The sequence below is a fragment of the Carassius gibelio genome, chromosome B17, assembly GCF_023724105.1.
Source record: "Carassius gibelio isolate Cgi1373 ecotype wild population from Czech Republic chromosome B17, carGib1.2-hapl.c, whole genome shotgun sequence".
NCBI classification, from domain to species: domain Eukaryota; kingdom Metazoa; phylum Chordata; class Actinopteri; order Cypriniformes; family Cyprinidae; genus Carassius; species Carassius gibelio.
In genome coordinates, this window is record NC_068412.1 from 12,519,733 (window position 1) to 12,542,837 (window position 23,105).

The 23,105-nt window shown below is 37.6% G+C and overlaps 1 protein-coding gene across 13 annotated transcripts in view; it reads right to left on the reverse strand.

Moving 5' to 3' along the window:
• Positions 1-23,105, reverse strand: part of LOC127976368 (gephyrin) — an 81,129-nt gene that overhangs the window by 54,143 nt on the left and 3,881 nt on the right. For all 13 annotated transcript variants that reach the window (XR_008157771.1, XM_052580746.1, XM_052580747.1 and 10 more), the window contains exon 2: positions 772-850. Coding sequence is in view for 12 of the 13 variants with exons in the window: in XM_052580746.1 (XP_052436706.1) it covers positions 772-850 (79 nt within the window). In the remaining variant the exon portion in view is untranslated. The remainder of the gene's footprint in view (positions 1-771; positions 851-23,105) is intronic.

Below are 23,105 nucleotides of genomic sequence, written 5' to 3' on the forward strand. Positions count from 1 at the left end.
GAAAGATAGTTAAAGGTTTCTCAAAGCACGAGATGTATCTGCTGAAGTATAAGAGAAGTATTTGCCATACGAGAGCCCTGCATTATGTGAAATTGTATAGAAGCTTTTCTTCTGTCATTTCACAGAATCAATAATGTTTGCAACAATGGATGAAAGGCAATGCACACAGACCAAGTAAGAAACTGTAGTTGCCGTTATCCTTTGTCAGGGATGGACTCTTGGGCCATATCCCAAATGCCAACCTAAAGGCTTGCAGTCCTCCACCAAGTCCACATATTGGTCTAGATCATTGGGTAGTAGCTCACATCATTGTGGGATCGGTTTAAGGTACAGTAGCATTCAGAGGCACATATGGATGGTAAAGAGGCTTAAGCTATGTCAGGGATGTCCAATCCGGCTCTTGGAGGGCCATTATCCTGAAGAATTTAGCTAGGAATTCAATCCTAATTGAACCAGCTTCAGGGTTACTAGAAGCTTCCAGACAAGTGTGTTGAGGCAGGTTAGAGGACTCTTCAGGACATTGGCCCTCCCGGAGCAAGACTGAACACTGCTCCCCTTTGTTTTTTTGGACTTTTCAAAAATGTCTTGATTTGGAACAGGGCCTTGAAATTCATGCCTTGATCTCCATGAAGAATAACCATCCATTCAGTACACAGAAATACTAGGAATGGGACACAATGACTGTCTGGCAATGTTCTATGTTTAACAGGACCTGATGCATGAGCACTGTAGTATTGTAAATAGCCAGTGTATTGCATGTGAGTCACTTACAAGGACGGGTCATGGACAAGATCTTTGAGGTTGATTCCACTGCGGTCCTCAGCAAGGTTTCTGAAGCAGCTGTCACTCACTGCAGACAGAAGAGTGAGAAAGAGAAAGGATGTGAGACATGGAAAAGGGAAGAGAAAAGATAAGAAAAAGGCACATCATTGCATGGAAATAAAATAATGACACTTCACAAATCATACATGTCTGATTTAGGACTGTAGCTATCGAATATTTTAGTAAGTGAGTATTCTACCAAAAATTCCAAAGATTAATCGAGTAATCGGATAAAATGTGTTTTTGCTTAATTAAAGTGCAATATTAATTATGCAAGAGAAAATAGGACTCATATTTTGGGGGGAATTATGGGTGGGGGTTATGGGGGTGTACTATGTCTATTCACGAACGTGTTACGTGGGGCCCTGTGTGAACACACCAGTTGCACCTCCCTAAGGATGGCCCTTTAAAAGGGTCTAGTAGTGTAACTCAAAACAGGTCAATTTCTGTGACGAGAGAAGAGCTGTGTAAATGAATTATGAAGCACTGCCATTCACCATCACATTTCCTATCACGCACAAGGGCTCAGTGCAACACTTGCTTCATAATTGCTGCATTTTCTCACCCTTCTCTCATTTCTCCTCATCTCTTGCTCTCTCGGTTCTCTCTCTCCACCCTGCTAACCCTTGATCTATAAATAGGCTGGTGTTCCCTGCAGGAGGCAGGAGAAGTGAGCTCTCCTCAGAGAGGCTGCAAAAAACTTCGTCACAGGCACGCAAATGCAACTTCTGAGTGCATATGAATGAAGGAACAGGTGGAGGATTGTTCTGCCAATGCGTATTGTATACAAGTGACCGTGTGTGTGTGTGTAGGACCCTATGATTTCCACGCTGTGGAAAACACGGAAGGAATCACGTTATCCAGCCATAAAAACAGAGCTTATTGTATAACATGGAATGTCACAGAATTTAGCAAGTTTTGGATGGATACATGAAAAGTAGGTCAGTATGCTTAAATCAAAGCATGGTATGGACTAGTGTCTGTGAATTTTAAGCTGAAAAAAAAAAACATTTAAATATGAATTTATTCTGAATTTATTCTGAACATATTCTGCGTGTCTCTGTGTGAATAAATGGCGCAGTCACGAGGTTCTGTTGACTAGACATACTGAAGCTTGCGTGACGCTCGCTGTGATTTCAGCCTCTGCCATCTCAATATATGAGTACATGAACACATGAAAAATCTCTGATCTCTGCCCTGAGAGTCATTTCATAAGCATTTTACCATTTTAAAACTATCATCATAAATACAAACAGAATCCTAAAGGTCTTCACAGCAACAGATCAAAATAAAAGTTCGGTTTAACTTGAAGGAACAGTGACGAAATACTATTTTGAAGAAATAGTACTTAAATGTAATGATAGTGCTACTACTATTAATACATAATTATTATTAATATTTAATGAAACCATTCAAATGGAATACAGAAAAAATTATGAAAAACAATTTAGTAAATATAAAACTGAATTTTAGAAAACAAAATAAAACATTTCATAAGGCCTAAGAAAATATTTATTTTTTGTTAAACTTAAAAAAAAAAAAATGCTGTTTAATACTGTTATTTTCTTAATTTCAATTAATTAGACATGCTTTTTGAAGAATACATTTTAATTTAACACTTAAAACAAAATTAAAACCAAAATCCAGAAAAATGGGAAAGTCTATGCCAGGGTACTGGAGAGGAGAATTCGGCTGATAGTCGAACCTTGGATTCAGGAGGAACAATGCGGTTTTCGTCCCAGTCATGGGACACTGGACCAGCTTCATACCCTCGCCGGAGTGCTAATGGGGTTCATGGGAGTTTGCCCAACCAATCCACATGTGTTTTGTGGATTTGGAGAAGGCATTCGACCGTGTCCCTCATGGCCTCCTGTGGGGGGTGCTTAGGGAGTACGATGTCCGGGGCCCTCATTTAAGGTCTGTCCGGTCCCTGTACGACTGGAGAAGGAGCTTGGTTTGGATTGCCGGCAGCAAGTAAGACTTGTTCCCCAGTACATGTTGGACACCGGCAGGGCTGCCCTTTATCATCGGTCCAGTTCATTATTTTCATGGACAGGATTTCTAGGCGCAGCCAGGGTCCTGAGGGTGTCCGGTTTGGGGACCACATGATTTTGTCTCTGCTTTTTGCAGATCATGTTGGCCTCATCAGGCCAGGACCTTCAGTGTGTGCTGGGACAGTTTGCAGCCAAGTGTGAAGCGGCCGGGATGAGAATCAGCACCTCCAAGTCTGAAGCCATGGTTCTCAGCCGGGAAAGGGTGGCTTATCCCTTTCAGGTTGGTGGAGAGCTCCTGCCTCAAGTGGAGGAGTTCAAGTATCTTGGGATCTCGTTCATTTGTAAGGGAAGAATGGAGCGGGAGATTGACAGGTGGATAGGTGGAGCTCCTGCAGTGATGCGGTCAGTGTACCTGTCTGTCAATCTACGTTCCTACTGTCAAAAGGATACAAAATGAGCTTTCTCCATAGGGTGGCTGGGCGCTCCCTTAGAGATAGGGTGAGGAGCTCGCTCACTCGGGAGGAGCTCAGAGTACAGTCACTGCTCCTCCACATCGAGAGAAGCCAGCTGCGGTGGCTCAGGCATCTGTTCTGGACGCCTCCTGGACGCCTTCCTGGGGAGGTGTTCCAGGCACATCCCACCCCGGGGAAGACAGAGGATACGCTGGAGGAACCATGTCTCTCGGCTGGCCTGGGAATGCCTCGGTATCCTCCCGGAAGAGCCAGAGGAAGTGTCTCGGGAGAGGGAAGTCTGGGCGTCTCTGCTTAGACTGGTGTCCCCACGACCCGGCCCCGGTTAAGCAGAATATGATGGATGGATCCAGAAAAATGACATGGATTTCATAGGACCCTATGTATATGTGTGTGCAAGAGAGAGAGGGGGAGAGAGAGGGAAAGACGCAGCAGTTGGTACATTCATCTGAGACGTTAAGGCATCAGAATTTTAATGTCACTACAGCTCTGCCCTGCACGACATGAGAGTTTTCTATTTTTCAGACCTGATAAAGTGCCACACCTGCCAAGCAAATTGTTGTTGAGCACATATATTCAAAGACATTGTTATTGTTCCCGTCAAACCTCACAACAACTGTGGTGGTACACTGATAGTAACTGACGGTAATAACATAGTTCTTTGATATCAATGATGACATTGATTCAAACACCATGGTACATGGTAATTACTTTACCAGGCTTGTGATCAGCTACAGACAAAAAAGAAAGAAAATTCTGACCACGCAACCCCCCCCTCCCCCCCAAGTCACAAGTAACGCCCCCAGCACTCATTATAAAAATTATATATTTTATCACATTAAAATATATATATATATATATATATATATATATATATATATATATATATATATATATATATATATATATATATATTCAAACACAAAGTTAAATATATCATATATTTTTTTGACTAGTACACATTTCCATTGCCAACACTTACATGTAGTGTCAGATATCTTAAAGGGATAGTTCACCCAAAAATGACAATTCTATCATCGTTTACTCACCCTCAAGTTGTTCCAAACCTGTATGAGTTTCTTTGTTCTGTTGAACACAAAGGTAGATATTTGGAAGATTGACAGAATCAAACAGATCTTGGTCCCCATTGACTTCCATAGTAGGAAAAAATATATGCTATGGTAGTCAATGGGGACCGAGATCTGTTTGGTTACAAACGTTCTTCCAAATATCTTCCTTTGTGTTCAGCAGAACAAAGAAACTCATACAGGTTTGGAACAACTTGAGGGTGAGTAAACGATGATAGAATTTTCATTTTTGGGGGAACTATCCCTTTAAAGACATTGCTATTGCTACATTGCTATGCCATTGCTACACTTTCTATGCTATGACTGCTCCACAGACTTCTTGTTGCAAATTTTGCTCACACATACACACAAACCTGGACCTGGAGATGGACACACACACACACACTCAAACTCACTCACTTACTGACACACTCAAACACAGGCTCACAGACTCAAACATTCAAAAAGACTCACACACACACACACTCACACACACAGACTCAGACACACACCAAACTGGACCTGGAGGTGGACACACACAGACTCTGACACACACACACACACACACACACACACACACACACACAGAGAGACCTGGAGATTGAGGTGGACAAAAACCAACACACACCAACCTGGAGATAATAATAATATAATGTGTAGTCTGGTGGCTGTGATATATATAAACCTATATATATATATATATCCGTTGCCATGATTTTTGGAATGACTGATCGCGAGAGGAAAAAAATTAAGTTTTAGTCGCATAACATTGGTTAATGGAAACGCAGTCATTTTGCAATAGTTGTTTGTCGCTATTTAGAAAAAAAAACACAAATTTTTTGCGCGAATCTGTAATGGAAACGCGACAGCGCTTAACATAGACTAACTTCTCAGAGTTATGTTGAGCAACAGTGTTCATTACCAACCATTCAACTCCGGATTGATTCTGGAATCTTCGCTGGGTGAATAAGCATTAAGCACCGGTGATCTGTCCTCTAACTAACGCATGCTTATGTTTTGATTCAGATCGTGTTCGAAGAGGAGGGGCTAGTCGCGCGTGCCTCCGTTGTCAGTTTGTGAGAGGGAGGGAGCAAGCAGCGCGCAGCTCTACAATAAAATACAATTGTACCCATATTAAATATTTAAAAAATCTGAATCAATCCGTGGCGGTCCGCGTTGATATTGTGGCGGGCCGCCACAAATTAATGAATGTATGGTAAACCCTGTATATTATATTGTAAAAATACACACTGTCCTGTAAAAATTTAAAGGCAACATTTAATAATCATGACAACAATATAATAATTATAATAATAAAGTTTTATAATATATTATAGTAAAGTATATAGAATTGTTATTATTATTAAAGTCCCTGCCAAAAGTTTGGAAACATTACAGTTATTAATGATTTTGAAATAATCTTCTGCTCATCAAGGCTGTAATAATAATCAATAATAATAATAATAAAAAACGAAATATTGTGAAATATAATTACATTTTTTTTTTACAATTTTTATATATTCTAAAATGTAATGTCATTCTTGTGATGTAAAGCAGAATTTTCTTCATCACTACTCCAGTTTTCAGTGTCACATGATTGTAGGAATCTTTACAATTTATTTGACTCTCAAGAAACATGTCTGATTATTATCAAGGTTGAAAATTTTTTTGCTGCTTAATTTTGTGTTGAAATGATGCACTTTATTTTTTCAGGATTTTTGGATAAAGTTTAATGAACACATTTTTTTTTTGCATTTATCAAATAAATAAAATTAATTAACGTTAACGCATTTATTAAATAGAATTCATTTTAAATGTCTTCACTCACTTTTTGTCACGTTCATGCATGATGAATAAAATTATTAATTTCTCTTTTTTTTAAATCTTATTCAAATGTTTGAGTGGTATCGCTGTTTCCACAAAGTATTAAGCAGCAAAACTTCAATTCAGCAAAAATAAATTTTAAAATTGATAATATAGAGAAATGTTTCTTGAGCAGCAAATCAGCATATTAGAATGATTTCTGAAGGATTATGTGACACTGAAACTTCTTAGTAAACAACAACAGATGTATAAACATTTCTAATAATGAATGTTGCATTCCCAAATGCAAATTAAAGTAGCTCAAACCAAGCACAGCACTAACAGTCAGTGAATCACAACTCAATACAGTACAGTAACTAACAGCAGACATGTAGTGCGTCAAACTACAGCCTATCATATAATTACATCACACCCGAAGTATTCATTTTGTATTTGCTCATTCCATTGACTGTTTGCAGCCAGTTGAATAAGGCTTGTAAATAATAAAACATATCATATATAAATATATAATGATATATAATAACACTTCACGAAAAACACTGAGGGTAACACCATGGTATTGTGATGGTATTCACCATGGTGCAATGATAGTATCGGATAATACTACTATATTAGTCCACAATGGTATTTATATGGTACTCCAAGGTACTTGAAATATTTATATATTATTATTATAGTATTTTTTTAATATCACAGTATTATAGTACTCTTAATGAACAGTACTAATGAATGGTAATACCACATTAATTTGTGGTATACCATTGTACTCAGAGGAATAAACATGGAAATAGTATGATACATGTCTAAAAGAGCATGAAATTACCATGTTACATTTTTAGTTGTTAAAAGCAAATAGTGTTATATTAAGTAAAATTAGTGTAAAGGAAATACTGAATGTCGCCAACTCTCAATCTTCATTTCTCAACTTAAAAAGAAACGCCATCTTTTGAGCTCTAACAAAGGTACACGAACACAAAGACACACACACACACACTATTTCTTTCTACCTTATGTCTGTGACTCACAGCTCTGCAGACGGAAAAGTCTGTCTGCATGGACACTTTTGTGAGGTGAGAGTTTCCCTCTCAGTGTGAGACTGTGTGAGTGTGTGCGCAAGTGTGTGTTGCCTGCGGCTGTGAGTAGGAGTTAGACTTGCATGAGCTGAGCTGGTGTAAACCCTGTCTAGTTAACCCCTGCCTACATCCAGTGAAGACCTGTGGACCTTGCTCTGTTCCTCAAACACCAGAGGTCCAACACCTGGGAGCAGATAAGCCCAGCTGTGAGCCGCAATCCTCAGTGGAACAGCATTCCGTTTAAAAGAAAACTCCTGCTATAAAAGACTGCATATAAAAACATTCGGTACTAAAGATCACTGAACAAGGACGAGTATGTCTCCAATTGGACGATCAGCTAATCCAGTTGGTTCAATTTACTTTCTGTCTTGTTTCATCCCCTTTCAGTTTTCAAGGTTTATTCTGACACTAAGTAGCAAATAAGTTTGAAACTTTTATTTAAAAACTCTTAAGCACCCTTACTTAACTAAAATTAGATTTTCTGAGGCAAATGTGAGCGTTTCAAAACTCTGTTGGTAGAAGGGAGGAGTAAAAAAATATCAATTTCTCGATTTAAATCAATTCTCATTTTTAAGAAAGAATATCAACTCTTATGTTCCAAGAATCATTAAGTCTCAGATTTAATTTGTGAAGTAAAAGATCGCTGCAGCACCTCAGATAAAGAGAAGCTGCAGCGGGATGCGAACTGACCATGTCCTCCGCTTTAAAGGGTTAGATCACCCAAAAACAAAAATTCTGTCATTACTTACTAACCCTCATGTCGTTCTATCTTTGGAACACAAATTAAGATATTTGTAATTAAATCAGAGAGCTCTCAGACTCTCCATAGACAGCAACATAACTGCAATGTTCCCAGGCCTAGAAACGTAGCAAGGACAATGGTAAAATAGTCCATGTGACACCGCACCACAAACATAATTTTACAAAGCTACGAGAATACTTTTTTTGTGTGCACAGTATTCATGGTATGATGCGACAAGCTTTGCATATCATCATTTGGCAATTATCTGCCATTCTTCACGTCACCCATTCACCTCTCAAGCTCTGTCAGATTGGATGGGGGCAAACACACGTTTTCAGGTTTCTCCAGAAATATTGGATTGGGTTCAATCCCAGGCTGTGGTTGGGCCACTCGAGGACATTCACAGAGTTGTCTGTAAGCCACTCTTGCTGTGTGCTTAGGGTCCTGTTGGAAGGTGAACCTTCTGCCCAGTCTAAGGTTCTGAACACTCTGGAATAAGTTTTCATTAAGGTTATCTCAATATTTTGGTGCACTAAGCTTTTCTTCGACTCTGACGGGTCCCTCAGTCCCTCTTGCTGAAAAACAGTGCCACAGCATTAGGTTACTTCTGGGATGGTACTCTGCAGGTAATGAGCAGTGCCTGGTGTCCTTCAAACATTATGGTTGGAATTGAGGTTCAGCAGACCAGAGAATCTTTTTTCTCAGTGTTTAAGGGTCCTTTAGGTGCTTTTTTGCAAATTCCAAGTTGGTTTTCTTGTGACTTCACTAAGGAGAAGACTGAGTCTGTCGACACTCGACACCAACATAAAGCCTAGATTGGTGGAGTGTTGCAGTGATGTTTGTCCTTCTGTAGGTTTCTCCCATCTGCATATATGATCATAGAGCTCAACAAGAGTGACCATCAGCTTCTTGGTCACCAGTCGGGACAAGGCCCTTCTTCATCAGTTGCTCAGTTTGGCCAGGAGGCCTGCTAGGAAGAGTCCTAGTTGTTTCAAACGTCTTCCATTATGGATAATGAAGGGTACATGATTCCTTCATGAACCTTTAATTAAGCCGAATGTTTTCTGAACTCTGCCCCAGATGTGTGACTTGACGCAAACCTGTTTCTGCCATGGACTACATATAGTGCTTGGAGGTGGTCTTATTCAAATAGCTAGCTGTCTATCAAAAACCGTCTGCAAATTGAAACAGGCAGCTCATAACAAAACTGGCTAAGTGTTTTATTGACGGACAAACCAGTAACCTAACTAAATACAAAAAAAAACTGCCCATGTATATTTAGGTATATAAAATATCAATAAAATGCATTTAGAAAATAGTTTGGGTGACACTTGATTTCACATTGTTAAAGAAAAAAATAATCTAAAAATGACAAAAGCCTACCACCACGTCTCAATGATATTCTAGTTGCGTTTCTGTAGTTGTGGTGCTAACAATGCCAAGGTCTTGGGTTCATTTCCCAAGGAATACCTTGAATGTTGGTTTAGGTAAAATTTTAGGTAAAATTGATCAAAAGTGGACAAATCATCCTTGGAGTCTTAACCCTCCAAACCAGGAGCACAATTTGAAATCATTCATGTTCTTAGTATGAATGATGCAGGAAAAGCTATGTGCCAAAGATCAATACATAAGGTCTGTGTTGGTTTTTGTCTTTTTTACAAATATAAGCAATAGCAGCCTTCTCAAGCACTAGTATCAAAATAATTTAGAGCCCTTTTCTGTGTTCAGATGTGTCCAGTCAGAGTCATGCATGCGTAACATCCTGCTGACCAATCAGAGAAGCCCCCTGGACGAACTCCCCAAGAGCAACTTATTTATTACTCACTTCTCTCTCTAGTTCTAATCAATAAATGTCTATACTGCCCCCTGCCTCCACCTTCATGACTATGCAAGACTGCTCTGGAAACATGAGAGATATGGAAAGAAAAAGGAAAAAGGGCTGAAAAGAAAAGGTTTTTCAAGAAGAGAGGGAGATGGTCTGTGTAGGTTTTAGATGAACTCCATTAGATCAGTGACAGGAACACGCTGATCCCCAGGCACGTAGTTAACAGTGCTGGACGCATTGTGTGTGTGTGTGTGTGTGAGGGGATGATGTTAATGAGAGAAGAGAGAAAGTCACAATGGAACTTAGATCTGTGAGCTGCATTTCAAAGCAACCTTATACAAATGTATCGTATAGAGTCTGCAAAAGCTCAGCTTCTAGATAAGCGTTTCACAAAGGCAAAGGAGGGAACGGAGAAAAAGAATAATAATTTGTTTAGGGGGCAGGGTGCTGAAGGGAATGTGAAAGAATAGTGGATGTGTTTTAGAGAGAAATGAAGGGCGTCTTATTAAATCACTGAGAAAATACCAACATCATCTTTCCTTCAAACACACACAGACACACACAAACACATTTATACAGTGATGACAGGAAGTACTTGGTAGCACTTCATTTAGTCAGTCATGACTTCCTAACATTTCCTTAATACTACTCCATCCCTACAACACATCAGCTTGGAGGCATTTTTCTGCACAGGACTGCTTCAAGTGACTGGTATTTTTGGTTGTTTTGAATAACTGCTGGCTTCAGGTCACTGCTGCAACATCTCAATTCAGTCAGGGCTGGGACTTTTGCAAAACCTTTAGCCAGTCAGACTTGCTATTCCACATATACAAGAATAGAAATTATCCCCAAAACATTGTGAACCATGCTCATGAATATGGATTAGGTAACTTTAAATTCCCCAGACATTTGTAACCAATCTGTAACTGATAAACCACTCACCAATTGCATTTTTCGTTGCACCCAACTGGCAAAAGCTTCTGCTGGGTTTTAAAGCTGTTGGTGTTTTATGTGGCCAGCTTATTTCTTTATTTCTTTTCGTACTCTAATAAGAAACATTTCTGATTTCCTCATAAAAAGTAAATTAATTTAAATCAGTAAAGCCTTTTTTCATGAAATAAATAAAAACACTCCCAAAATTGTTCTGTAAACACTATGCACTTCAAAACGAAGGCCATCTGATCTCACTGGCTCTCTGCATCAACAGAATCCACTCTAAACATATTCTCATGATATTCTCTGAAGTCAATCTAAAGAGCGATACCCTGATCTAATCCTAAGTGAAAAATGAATTAAAGTGGTCGTTTTATGGTGCTAAAAAGAACATTGTTTTGTGTATTTGGTGTAATGAAATGTGTTAATGCGGTTAAAGTTTCAAAACATTTGATAAATAAAATCTCTTTGGATTTGAGACTTTAGTCTTTGCAACTTTACAGATCTTCTTTATGCACCAAGAGCTTGTAACACTCCATAGAGAAAGGCAAAATTGAAATCGCTTCATATGACCCCTTTAAAAAGCATGAGTTGAAAGTTGCCCTCGTCTTCTCTCTCTTTCCAGAGCATATTAATAAAACATCATACACAGCAGCTCCACTGCTAACTTACTTAGTCAGCAAAATGTAGCCCATCTCTCAACACTGAACACACATACACGTGAAAACAACACCAAGACCACACAATAACAAAACAAGCGCAACGAAACAAAAATGCTTACAGTAGATGGGGCATGCCAAAATATCTCATAGACTCTATAATGAAAACGTTTAGCTGATATCACCAGACTTTGACTAGCAATAGCAGGTAGCAAATCATGGTGTAAGACTGTGACAAACTAAAAGCTATTTTAATATCTCCCAACACATCTTCCTTTTAAAACAGATAAATATAACAGAAATTAAAGTCAGCCAGAAATGTTGATGTGCTAACTCGTGATATCGCATGACTTTCTAAGCCCTACGACAACCTCTAAAAATAAAAGTGGCAAAAGCCCAAAAATATAAAGACGCTAGCCTCGTATTATCCTCAGAGTGATGTGGTAAAAAGTTTCTCATCAATTCTGTTTAAAATGATCCTACTCCTTATTAGATTTCTGGATTAAAAGCATTGTTCACAAAAAAAAAAAAAAAAAAAGAATCTTGAGAAGACTTGGATTAAACCACTTAATTAATTTGGGTTACATTTATGAACGTTTTGAATGTTTTTGTCAATGTTGCAATGTAATGTAATGGAGTTTAAATGGAGGGACAAATCTCTCAGGTTTTATAAAAATATCTTAAAGGAATAGTTCACCCCAAAATAAAAATAATTTCATTAATTACTCACCCACATGCCATCCCAAAACCTATTAAGACCTCCATTTATTAAGCTTTCTGATCCTGCATAGACAATACAACTAACCCCTTCAATGACCAAAAAGGTAGTTAGGACATCGTAAAAAAAAAAATTTTTTTTAGTGGTTCAATCGTAATGTTATAGAGCTACAAGAATATGTTTCGTGCTAAAAAAAAAAAAAAACTAAAATAACGACTTTATTCAACAATTTACTCTCTTTCAATACGTGTTCATGAGATCCACGCGTCAGCAGCATCACAGCATCTCCCTTTAATTTGTGTTTTAAAGACGAACAAAAGACAAGTTTGAAATAATAATGCTGAATAAATTTGGAAAGAAATTTAATTTTTGGGTAAACTATCTCTTCTCAAATGTCTCTAATATGCACATAAAACAAGAGAACTTCAAGTTGCATACCAGTTTGTGAAAATGGTTTCTTGCCCTTCACTAGACAGACACTGCAGATGAAGACTCAGTTGGGCTGTAATCCCACAAACCAGCTCTGCATCCGAATCGGAAGCTTAATCTGCTGTGGAATGACTCCCTGGGTCTCACACAACACGCTAATTTTAAGGTGCTCTGTTCATTCACTTTGTGCATCTGTGTGTTTGGAGAATCACCGAATGTGTGAGTGATTGCATAAAAAAAAAATGAAGAGAAACACAGAGAATGAATCAAGAAGTCTTTTTCACAAAAGTAGTGTTCTCCAGACAGATGCCTGCGGACTCACCTCCACTCCTCCAGTCTCTCATTTCTGCGAGTCACTCTCACCAAACACATCTCTACGGCTATCTCATATTACCTAATTGTGGTGTGCTTCAATTAGCATTATAAAGGGTTATTCAAAACAAATAGCACTGCTTCGAAAAATTGGTTAGAATAAATAGTTTTTCATTGAGACTGGCAAGGTTTCTTTAAGAGCAGCCAGAAGTTATTTTAACACTGCTCTGCAAACTGAAGACACCCCGTTATACAGATGCACCAGATTGGATTTATTTCGCCTTTAATACCTAAAAAAAAAAAAAAAAGAAAAAAAAAAAAGCCTGATATATAACACACAATTTGCAAGAGATAGTGTATGAATGCACAAATAAATTTTCAAGATTGCAAAGAAATATTTTTAATGTGGATATACAGTATGTTACCATGAAGTCACAATGATCATAATAACAACAAGTATTATTACTTTTATTACTATTACTATATTATTATTATTATTATTACTTATACACCAGGTCAGTAAGATTTATTTATTTATTTAAGAAATTAATAGTTATTCAGCAACGGCTTGTATTCAAAAGTGACAGTAAAAACATTTATAATTTATTCATCAAAGAATCTTAAACAAAAACTGAATCATTTTCCACATAAGTAAATAAACAAGCAACAAGCAAGTGTTTTCAACACTGATAATAATGAGAAATGTCAAATATTTAAATATTATTAATATTTCAAAATATATATATATTTTTTTAGATGTATGTGTAAATATAAAATATATGACACAACATTAATGGATATCTCAGTGGCTCTGTGACACAGCTATTATAGCCAACTGGAAATATTTGATGTTTAACATACCCTACGTTAAACACAAATTTGGAGATTTCATGGGGGCAGGCATGTCAGTGCAAAAATAATAATGTCTTCGACAAAACTCACTTTTCTGGTTGCAGCTGCTTGGGACAAAAAACTGAAACTCACATGGAGAGAGCAGTTATTGCATCATACCTGGTTAGTTGTTTGTATAATAGAATTGGTTAAATGACTTCTTGTTTGGCACAGAAAAGCTTGCTTGCCCAACACCTAGCCATGTCCTTATCTTTTTAGCAAGAACAACCCTTCTTTCTTGAATCAAATGAATTGACATGTCTACTTGATGAAGAGAGAAACTTACCACCCTCTTCTCAGAATGGGCACTACCCACCTCCAAAATGTTGCACTCACAGAAATATGAAATAATGCCAAGCGAAGAAAACATTAACAAATCACATTCGCTCTGAAACACACACTCCAACAGGTTACATAAACCTAAAGAGCAGCATGTCCATTTGATTCAAGGGGGTTCCTTTAGCCGTGGGTGAGGGGGGGCTGTGATTAATGTCTGTATTCTATTATCTAAAACGCTCCAGTCACACTGTGTCCAGATAAGGCCTGAGTAAATTTATTCATCCAGACATGGTCCAACAGAACGCAGGCACATTCAGATGGGAAGGCATGTTTAAGAGAAGAGATCATTACTGAGACACTTTGGCAGATTCTCTCTCTCACACAGTCTGTTTCCACCATATGGGTCTCTTGTACTGTTACTGATACAGTTTCTACCTCACTGTGAGAAGTGTTCCCGGAATATAACCGAGCTGTTCAGGCATCAACAATAAGGATTTTTTTTTTTTTTTTTTTGCCTGTCCAGTCAATTTGTCACTTACATTAATAAAAAAAAAAAAAATTTATTTAAAATGTATCTATATTTACATTTAAAGAGCAAAAAAAAGGTTGTTGTTTTTTAAAGTGCTTTATATTACAAAAAACATAGATTTAATTCAAAATATTTAAAAAGTTAATATTTGAATAAAAGTAGTAATAGTGACTCATGATAAAGATGGTCTTAACTGGAAACAATATCTTGTTTCCTGAGACCAACACTCAACCCAGGTCCTTAAAACCATAGTTCACCCAAAAATTAAAATGACCCCATGATTTACCCACCCTCAAGCCATCCAATAGTATATATGACTTTCTTCTTTCAGACAAAGTTATATTTAAAAAATGTCCTGGCTCTTTATAATGGCAGTGAAAGGGTTTGATTTGGAAGATTTTCAAGCAAAAGAAAGTGTGTCCATCCATCATAAAAAAAAAAAAAAAAGTACTACACAAGGCTCCGGCAGGGAAAAGGAGACATAACACACACAGTGTCCCTCAATCTCATGTTAATCTTGAGTACCTAAAATGAGTAGTACTGCATTCTTCTATCTCCAATGAGTCATAAGTTTGATCATATTTATAAAAGAAAGATAGTCTTCAAAAAATAGCCATGCTCCTGGAGGTGCGCTGTGGGCGGAGCTAAAGATTCATAAGCACATGCGCCTCGATTGCTAACAAAACACAGATGGTTCCGAATCAAGACCCGTATCACTTGGAGGCGAATTTCGTCACCGGAATGACAGGAACAAATAAACACACTTGTGAAACTCTGTTGCTTTGCACTTGGCATTAACATGCGACCAGTATCCGGATGTTGTCACATACAGATTGAAAAGACAAGTGTAAACGCGCTTCTGATCGGATAATGGGCCAAGTGTAAACGCAGCCTTTAATACTGTATGATAAGCGCATATGCAAATTACGTCATAGGCTTTTATCGATTATAGTCTATTACTGCATCAATGCAGAATGGTCCACGTACACATTGCAATGCATCGATGCAATGATTAAATTCGACACCCCCAGGTGAAATGTAAGCTCCACTGAGAAGTGATGAACATGGAAATACAGAGGAGAGCAAAAAACAAAACACCAGTCACGAATTAGAAGTACGAGGATACAAATAATGATGTGCTTTTTTATGGCTATTAAACAGAAAACAATACAAGCTGTAACAGGCCTTGCTCCACAAGAAAATACAACTCTGAATCCCAGCACGTGACGTGTACATGTTCACATCACCACCAGTGACATGCTCACAATCATGAAAAAAAAAGATTAATACAAATATTTGATATAAAAATATATTACCCAGCATATCTGACGAATTACAAAAGCTATTCTATAATACTACATTTGCTCACCCAATCAAAAAACCATAACCATGTTCTTAAACACACAGGCCTTCTTCTATGTATTCAGAGTTGGATGTGTCTAGCGTTGAACGGATGTGTGTTTTGAGTGCCGTTGACAGTGGAGGGTGTAATGAGAGTAATGATTAAAGGCAGATTAAAACTGCATGAGGATTACCGTGCTCATTTTCAGCCTCTGCTCTTGCTTGCTAACTATCAAACGCTGCCGCATTTTAGCCAATGCGCTAGTGTGTCTGTGTGTATGCATTCATTTTACACATTCTTATATGTAGCTTCTACATCACTGATTAAAATATTAGAAATTCAGCAAGTGAGCTGGAATTTTAAAAGCATTCTCAATTCGATTCTGAAGGATGCAAAACACTGCTGTGTGTAATTTGCACGCATCTTGTTATCTGTGCTGCTCTGTGTACTCTAATGGTTGAGCATGTGATAAATTTATGACCAGCCATGAACCCCTTCAGAAGTCCATTTAATCAGCAGTCAGGGGGCCAGCGTGAAAAATACACCATTTCAAGGCCAGCTCTCGGGGCATCATGGGACAAGGGAGGCCAAAGGTCATTTCTTGATAATTAGAGAGGCAAAAAAGGCACGAGTTCTCTGAAATAAGAGTCATAATCGTATATAATTATATCTTGTTAGACGGATATGTTGCCATACTGGAATGGATCTCAGTAGCATTTGAGCATATCAATTTCTTATGAATAAACAAAATCTGTTTCTCATTTACATAGATGTTTATAGAAGACAATCTATTTTTAGCACTCATATTGGAGCAACTAACAATAACTTACAAATGTTTTTTAAGGGGAAAGAGAGGAGGCAGTAATTGGACCACTTAATATTTTACTAAAGTAAATAAATGAAAATAGTGATTACATCATCAGAGCTACTGTAAGCAATATAAAACATCAAAAGAAAGAAAGAAAAAAAAAACAGAACAAAACAAATATATCGCATACTGGATATCAGCAAAATCCAATATCATACATCCCTAATATATCTCAAATGTTTCATGCCTGGAGAAAAGTTCAGTACAAAGATATGCTTATATTTCATTAAACATAATTATGTTTAATTAAAAACTCACACCAAGATTGAAAAATTGCCACACCAAAACTTCATGCAACATGGACATAAATCAATGTCTGCAGCACTTCTGCTACTAATGTTTAAATCACAGTTGCTGGCCTAACGTCTATGTTCAGCATGTGTATGTTTATCACATTGATTACTACAGACAATGACTCTGACTTGTCCCCCTCAGTGTCTTAACAAGAAACAAGAAATGTGTTAACAGTAAACATACTAGCGACTGAAGCCTAGGAGACATGTAGGTTTCTATGCACACATTTAAATACTGCACTGTTTCAACAATGTAACCGTAACAGTACACATGGTGACATGATACTGCTGGAGTGGAATTGCTTACTAACCCCGTCTGTGCAAAACACATGTCAAAACCAGCTAAACAAGTAAACACGCTGACTTTCATTTGGATACCAAGAAGACACTTGGAAAAAATCTGATGTATCTGCAAGTAAATAACTAGCATATGTAACTAAATCTTCGCTCTGGGCGACTAAATGATATTAGCCAATGACTAATAAATCCTTAGAGTTTACTCGCCAGTTGGAGGCTGAGTATAAGTTTAGCACAGATATATTTTCACTCGCCAAAAACTCTTACTTAGTGCTTCAGAGTTTCATTCTCCATCAAGCGATCAGTGATATTTTTCAGTTCATGTCAATGGATGCGCAGAGCACCTGTGTTAATTTGGCAAACCGTAAACTCTAGTGTGAAGGCGCACAACTCGCCATCGCTATCTCTCAGTAGCGCAAAGTGACAGAGAGAGAGAGCGAGCAAGAGAGAGAGGCTTAAATAACATGCAGAATTATTCAGCTACAAGTTAACAATAATCTTTGTTATATTTTCCTGTCAAAATCACATTCCTTTGAATTTTTTCAGCTTTTAAGTTCGGCCACTTTCTCCGTTAGTGGGCGGAGCTAATGCATAAATGACAATTTTATTGGGTGGTGATCAACTATTATCGTCCCCGTTTTGATTTCCGCGAATCAGTCCTAGTGAAATTATGTTTTTTGAGCAAAACTTTTTAGGATTTCTCTCTATTTAATGGACAATGGATCCTCTGCAGTTAATGGTTGCCATCAGCTAAAGACATCACAATAATCCACAAGTAATCCACATGACTCCATCAATTAAGCTGTAAGAAACAAATTGTTTCTAGCCAACATATGAGTCAACAATCCATAATAAAACTTCCTCCAGTAAAAATGTTATCTCGTATGAATCAGGAGAGAAATCTGCTCTTCTGTGTTTACAAGCAAAAAGAGTCCAACGTTCTAAACATATGTTGGTGGATTCTGATGTGAGAGGACAACAGAACAGGGTAAAGGCTTTTTCAATGCAGAAAGTGTTATAATGGATCATGGACTCATATTTTGGCCAGAAGTGAACCTTAAAGTTAAAATGCCTTCATGATGGATATGTTTCTACAAAAGCATGCAGCTTTTCACTTCTCACGACATTAACTGATGGACTGGATGTGGATTAGTATGGGATTATTGTGATGTTTATATCAGCTGTTTTGACTCTCATTCCGACGGAACCAATTGGTCACCCACTGGTGAGCAAACATTTGGATGGCCAAAATGTTCATTTTTGGGAGAACTATTCCTTAGAAAAACAAATAAAACTTAGGTTTCTGTCTGGCTGTAGGAAGGTCAAACACACTGTTTGTGTAAAACGCACAACACACCGATAATTTCACACACTCCGAGTACAAGTGGGAAGTGAAGCATAGGCTAGACTGCATGGTATAAACGTCCTGCTGGATCACATTTCCCACTGCTCCAAATCCCCAGCAAGACACAGACACAGTGCCAACACGTTCATGAGCCATTATGCATTTATGAATAGAGCTTGTGGTGTGGTAACAGAGGCAGGCCTTGGAGCCAACCCCGCTGGAAAACTGCGAGAGGACAGAGAACTGTCAGTCAGCAGGGACACCTATAGCAGAGTGGGAGAGTGGGAGAGTGGGAGATCTTAGCTGGGTGACCTTCTTGACAAAATAAATGTGTAATTAAACAATGATAAAACCAGATGGGAATAATACACTGTAAATCTTGCATATAATTATTTTTAAATGCATGTCAGCATCAAAGGTATCTTGGCGAAAACAAAAAGAATAACATAAATCATGCAATTCACAAAAAAAAACTACATAAAACTTTTACAATTAATATAATACTAAACATGTAATTAACTGTAGCTCATTACTTTTTAAATGCATCAGTTAAACATATCTCTGAGTAAAAATGTTTTACATTAAAAACTATCCAGTAAAATATGTTTAACAGTCATAGCAGATTGACATAGAAGACATGACTCACATTTCAATAAATAACTAAATCTTTAACGACCTTAAGGCTCTTATATAACATAAAACAGATGTGAATATAAAAATTGGCACTTAGGCAAGTAAAATATCAAATATGTATTATGTAAAATAAGAGTCAGAATAATAATTGTATTATTTTGACCAAGGCATTTTTGTCATAAAAACATGCTTGTTTGCATAATTATAAGAATAATAATAATAATTTATCATACAAGCATCTTTGTAATGTAATAGCCACAAAAAGTTAGCAAGTCAGAATCTTTTATGTAAAACATTTTCAAAACATAATGAATAACTATGCATACAAGTATATGTAAAATAATAACCAAAATAACTCTGCATGAAAGAATGTCTTTATGTAAAATAATAGCTATAATAAAGATTCATTTTTTTTAAACTCAGCTACCTAGTGTTTAACTGTAAATCTCTGCGTCGTACTTGCGAAAAAAACCTTCCATTTTAATTCTGTCTGTTCGAGTTGGACTAAGTGGGCCCCTTAGGCATTTCAAAGAATACATCATTGCCATGGGGTTACATTATAACCGAGACTTACATTAAGTATATCTCAGTACGAGCTATGGCTCTCTAAACGGCAGAAAGATGCTTCAAAGATAATCCGCTTCAAAAAGAAATTCTTGTGCCCATGCTGAGAGATCTGAGCTCTAAACATATGCAGATAACAACTGCAGTGGATTTATCATGAGCATGCAATTTCATCTCGCCCACATCTGGACAGAAATCCCTCGATGGAATAGATTAATAATCTGCTAAACTGAAAATACTTTCTGCATAATGCGTTTACCAGAATGAAAACGGCTTTCGATTGGTCTCTATGGTTGGTCCATATGATGGCAAAGAAACTGGATTGACGTAAAACATTGTGCACGAGCATAGCAATTTTTACAGCAAAACACCTCAGGAATTAAATAGTACATAGCCATTAACTTGACAGTAGCCTTCAAACCTATGCACAAATACACCCTTATGCTTCTGTGGTGAAATCTATGGGATGCTGAACTTTCGAATAACATAAATGTATATATACATCATGCTGAAGTCATTTGTATTCTACATCCTCAAAGGGTAACTACAGTCACAGAAAAAGGAGCATAAATAAATCCACAAAAATGTCATCTGTGTCTACATGTGAAAGAGTATTCACATAAACCACTACTACGTAAAAGCCACACATTTGCCTTTTGCTTTGATTTCATGAGCCGTTCTGAGAACACTGACCAGAATGCTCTGTTATCTGCGCTCTCCGGGGCTGATCTTGTCTGAATTTCAAACACCTGTGCAATTATGCCCCTGTAATTCAATACTGATGGCTTCGAAACGATACCTGGGGACTGACATCTGAACTATCTTTCATTAAGGCTTATTAATGGCAACTGTTGCGCTCAGCTGAGATTAGATCTTGGCAGAGGCCCATGTCTTTCAAATACAAGGTCCTCTATTGCCTTTAAATCTGGCACATGAGTTCCCAATTGCTATTCAAGTGTCTGCTCCTTCGCCACTGGAGGGTTTCAGGAGGTGTTAAAGGGACTTGAAGTGTAAACTTTTGGAGAGCTGTTTGAGTGTTAGCACAAAGATACCCTTCACAAGGGTGCTAACATGCTTTGACACCACAATGGCAATGAGCAACTACATCTGAAGGTGGATCTCAAGTGGACAGAGCAGCTCACAGGTGACCAGGATGTAGAAATTCAATGCAACGATTAGAGAATTTAATGGATTGCTATGATAGAGTGCTTGTTATAATAAATTGGAATGCAGCGATGATGTATTTTTGTAGGCCAACCTGGAAATTAGCATCAACTTGGTTCCTTCAAAAGCCAAAAGGATTTGTTCTATTAGAATATGGACAACAGTAGAAAATAAGAAGTTTATGAGATCAAGATAGGCTAATCTTCAAAAATGAACACAAATTTCGAAGCCTAAATGCAATCAGCAGTAGTAAACGTTAAAATCATGCTATTAAGATCTACACAATCGACATATGACTTAAACGTCACTACCACTAAGCTTCTGGCAACTCTTTGAATCTTCATTTAAAACTAGTCTAAAGAGTTGGAATAGTTTGCAAGAGCACAAGTATAAATGTAAAGAGCTGTAAAAGCAGACTAGTGAGTAGATGAGTTTTGTCAGGGTTTGTCATGGTGTCATTTAATGTCCCAGACAACCTTTGCAGTCCCATGTAACCAATTGTCAGCAACCAGCTTTTTCAAAACATGTAAAAGCTCAAATAAATCATGTCCTTATTTCAGCCATTTAACCAAAAATCCATTAACTTTGGGATAACAGAATGGAAAGTTCAAAAACTTGAATTTCTGGTTGTAGGAACTAATTCCTGCATCACTCTATCACTGTGTTCCAAATGGAAACCCTTGGAATGTGTACTTTGGAGTGAAAACAATCATGGCCGCCATATTGAAGGGTCATTCCAAACCTGTGGTCAAAATTGCCCACTTCAAAGCTTCCTTTAAAATAATGTCAAAGGGTTCAACTGATGGAGACTTTGCTCCCATGATTCTTCGCAGAGGTTTAGATGTGCAATGATAGCACCTCCTTAATTGGCTCGGGAAGATGACACAAAAATTTGCTATAAGGTATAGTTTTTACATACCTCATTTCTCAAAGGAATGAGTGCATAGGGATTAACCCTTCACAAAGTAATGCAGCATATAATACCCATTAATATAATGAGAAGGTGGCACTAACACTTTGTTAACAGGTCTGTCTAATACTGATAGAAGCCTGTCTAATAATTAGGGATGGGTATCGTTAAGGTTTTAACGGTATTACTACTCTTACCGGTACTGCTTAACGGTCCGGTACTTTAATGGTATTCTTATCGCTACTTTGTGTTGTGTTACTTTGTGTTGTGTTAGGCAGTCGAAAACTTTGCATTTCTCTGTCTGCACATAATGTACTTTTGAAAGATGCTTTGACAGATTGCTTGTGTTTCCGCCCTTACATGCAAAAATTATTGTTGTGTGTGTGTGACTGACAGACAGCCTCCGCGGTGCCCATGAGAGATTTCTCACAGATTTCACAGACAAACGTCTTAATAATAATATCGCAAATTATACATTTTTGGTAAGATAGAATGTGCACAATAACATTATTAAGCAAATCTCTTCGCCATCGTCACTCTTTATTATTAAGCGGGAGTTATGAGTACTGTTATGCGTGTGCAGCGCTCGTTGTGGTGTGTGTGTGTGTGTGTGACTGACAGACAGCCTCGGCTGCGTGCATGAGAGATATCGCAGATCTCACAGACAAACATCTTAATATGATCGCACATTAGAAATGTTTGGTGAGATAAAATGTGCACAATAACATTATTAAGCAAAAATACATAGTACATTAATGTTTTCTCCTCCTGTACAGAAAGCAGAACCGATGCCGTCAGATTTTACTGATACTACAGTCTTTCATAATTTAGCCCCGGGGCCCTTTTTAATACCGGGTTTCGGTACCCATCCCTACTAATAATCATATAAAACATTTTAACAAAATTAAAATATATACACAAAGTATTATAACTATTGCTTTTATATTATTAGTAAAAGAAAGGAAAATATTTGAATACTTTCTCATTTGCCGTCAGCATTAAGCAAATAAGCATTTATATAGTTTAAACAAATCTTCGAATGGCTAATCCACAAACCTTGCAAACTTAGTAGAATCCAGCTGGGAGATCTTGTGAAGTGTGAATTTGTATCCAGTATGAATG